This window comes from Microtus ochrogaster, chromosome 24 (genome assembly GCF_000317375.1).
Source record: "Microtus ochrogaster isolate Prairie Vole_2 chromosome 24, MicOch1.0, whole genome shotgun sequence".
Taxonomy (NCBI): Eukaryota; Metazoa; Chordata; class Mammalia; order Rodentia; family Cricetidae; genus Microtus; species Microtus ochrogaster.
The window spans coordinates 27742664-27745864 of record NC_022024.1 but is presented as its reverse complement, the minus strand read 5'-3'; the positions used below and the strand labels follow the sequence as shown (position 1 = coordinate 27745864).

At 51.6% G+C, this 3201-nt stretch overlaps 1 protein-coding gene across 7 annotated transcripts in view; it reads left to right on the top strand.

Moving 5' to 3' along the window:
- The window catches only part of Tmcc3 (transmembrane and coiled-coil domain family 3), a 262328-nt gene extending 259843 nt beyond the window's left edge, over positions 1 to 2485 (top strand). For all 7 annotated transcript variants that reach the window (XM_026784509.1, XM_026784510.1, XM_026784508.1 and 4 more), the window contains one exon: positions 535 to 2485. In XM_026784509.1, the coding sequence (XP_026640310.1) occupies positions 535 to 837 (303 nt within the window). In that variant the 3' untranslated portion in view covers positions 838 to 2485. The remainder of the gene's footprint in view (positions 1 to 534) is intronic.
- Positions 2486 to 3201: the final 716 nt, after the last annotated feature.

Below are 3201 nucleotides of genomic sequence, written 5' to 3'. Positions count from 1 at the left end.
TTTCTCTGTAGCTTCCTGGAACTAGCTCTTGAAGACCAGGCTAGCCTCGAACTCCCAGAGATCCGCCTGCCTCTGCCTCCCCAGTGCTGGGATTAAAGGCGTGCGCCACCACCGCCCGGCTTTTATGTCACTTTATCTCCTATATAAGTGTAGCTAAATAGAAATGGCAGGGTCTGATAGCGTGGGACTCTAACCTCAGATCCCAGCACTTGGGAAAGTTGAGGCAGGAGGATTAGAAATTTAAGTCCAGGTTGGGCTACTTCCCAAGAGATAAAAAATAAAAGCAGATCACCGTAACTGCTGACTTTTGATGTTTTATGGTTGCATATATGTGTGTCCACTACCCATGACAGGGTAAAGGGGGGTCTTGGGATTCCTGTCCCATACCTCTGCCTCTCACCATCCGTTTGGAGACTTGAAACCGCCTAGGCACTAGGTGTCGTGAGCCGGGGCTTCCAGCACATCTGGGCGTGTGTTCCCACAAGGCCTGCGATTCCAACGGTATTTGATTCCTTGCTGTCCTCTTGCCTGCAGGAAGCCCTGGAAACTTGCCAGACGCGCATCTCTAAGCTGGAATTGCATCAGCAGGAGCAGCAGACCCTGCAGACGGATGCCGTGAACGCCAAGGTGCTGCTGGGGAAATGCATCAATGTGGTTCTGGCCTTCATGACCGTCATCCTGGTGTGCGTGTCCACCCTGGCCAAGTTCGTGGCGCCCATGATGAAGAGCCGCTTCCACATCCTTGGCACCTTCTTCGCTGTGACTCTCCTGGCGATATTTTGTAAAAACTGGGACCATATTTTGTGTGCCATAGAGAGGATAATAATCCCGAGATGAGCCGCTGGTTCCCGCCTTCACATCCTCCCACGTTCTTATTTTGAAGAAAACTCTGTTGCAGACTACCAAATTCCTGAATGAACGGCTGTGCCAAAGACGGCGAGAAGGACCGAAGCCGTGTGCTGTAAATAATTAGCGTCTCCTAACCCGGTAGCAGCTGCCAACGCGGTCCCTGTACGTGGTTAACACAAAACGGCCCCCAGAGTTCTCCCCACATCGCTCACGGCCTTAATCAGAGCAGATCTCCAGCCCACCTGGCGAGCTGGGCGCGGTAGAGCCCCATTCACTGAGCGCTTGGCACCCAGAGCGACCCAGAGGAACGGGCCTCTCTGTGTTTCCCATGAATCTCTGTCACATTGAGCTTCGTGATTGCTAGCAGCTGTGTGCTCTCTGAGCCCCACAAACAGCAAGGATATGGCAGGACTTGGGGAAGTGAGGAAGCATAAGTTATGGGCAGTGTTGAGCTCTTGTTGCGAGGGGTGGGGTCTGTGGAAGCTCAGTCAGTCTCTCTGTGATCTATCCCACTTGTCCACGGGTGGCGCTGCGTCCCGTTATGTGCCCCGAGTTCACATTGGTCAATTGCGTATGTCCCTGTACCGTGCAAATCTTATCGCTGCTTCTCCGGCAGAAATCTGCCTAACCAGTAGCCCCGCACTTTACACAGTAGACACTAGGATTTACAAATGGGCTAACCTCTTCTGCCCAGGGAAACACACACCCGATTTCATCTCACCTGGCTAGCAGGGCCCTGCCCTCGGAGCCTTCGGCCCGTGCTTTTGTCCAACTGCGGCTCTGATAGCTCGGGGTGTTGCGAGCATCCCTGGGAGGCTCATGCCCAATCTGGTGATGGTTAGCTGTGATAAATCCCCTTAGAGGATGGCATGCACTTTTCGTGATTCACTTTGCTCTCAGGTCTGCAGAGATCAGAGTCCAGGGAATGAAAACAAACGACGCTCATGTCGCTAGGTGTTATTTTTCTTGAAGACAACAAAATCAAACTTCACACATCATATGTGTGCCGAGGCCAGACCCTGGGGGCCTAAGAGGGATGTGAACTCTTGGTCTGATCAGTTGGTGGCTAGGCGAGGGGGAGCCCCTTTACCCAGATGAAGTCAGGAGGGTCCACTTAGGGGTGTGAAGGGCAGCGAGAATTAAGTCCATTGTTAAGCTTAGTTGCCGCCGTCTGTCCTGTAGGCACATAGTAGGACAAGTTCTGAGGTCACAGGATAAATGCACTGCCAGTGAGCAGAAAACATGCAAGAGCCACTGCATTCGGTGGCTGCCGTTTACTGATGAAGCACAAAGAGGAGAGAGAAGGTTGTACTGGATGCTGCCAGCCAATCCTGGTCCACCGCACCTGCCAAAGGTGTAAAGATGCCATTAAATGTTTACTTTCTTCCAGAAGATGTTCTCCAAGATCCACGGATCACCGCTTTCAAATGGCTGTTCTTAGGGACGTTCTCGGGGTGGTGGGGGTGCGTAAAAGCGTGCGGCAGTTTAGTACAAGCCCGGCTTCTGTGAGTGGGACGCGTAGAACTCCAGCCTCTTCCCCCTCACTCCCAACTTTTAAATCAATAATTAGAAAATTCACAAAGTATTTAAACATCACCCTAACTGATTCCAGAGTTAAGCTTTTTAAAAAGTAATACAAAATCATGTAGAGACTTGGAAACCAGGGATGGGGGAGTTCCCAGCCCCACTCCCATCCATGACTGTGTCCCCACACAGGACAGATGGAGGTTTCTAGTCCAAGCAGGGAGAAAGAGAGAACCATAACCTTCCTGGATTCTTGTATTTTAATGGCCTGCTCCCTTACCTGGAGGCATCAGACTCCCTCTGTCTACACCTCAAAGCAAGCTGGCCCGTGCCCGTCCCCCATTGTCGTTTGTCAATATTTCCCCATGGCACCTACAACATGTCAGGGCCTGGGGTGGCTCTGAGTGCTGCTAGTAGTTTATAGAAACAGTATGAATCCAGCCTTGGAGGCTTAGTTAGGTCTCCAGGGGAACCCAGGGAGAGCGGGCTTGTTCTCACGCCGGCACACACCCCACCCCTGCACAGCCTAGCAGGACTCTCTTGATTGACACTCTCAGACCCATGAGGGAGTAGAGAGGGAAGTTAGAGGCAGCACACTCCACGCCCTTCAGTCTGAGCTTTGGGTAGAATCTGTCAGAAATGGGCACTGTCCTGAACTAATGGAGTGGGGGCGGGGAGACACCCAAATCATCATGGACTCCTAAAGAATTCATTGAATTCCATTGGCTCCAACTAATTCTCAAATCGCCGTCTTTACCTGGGTATATGCCCATATGACACCCTTGCTTCGGTCTTATGGAAGGTTCATGAAGCGTTTTATTTTTTTTT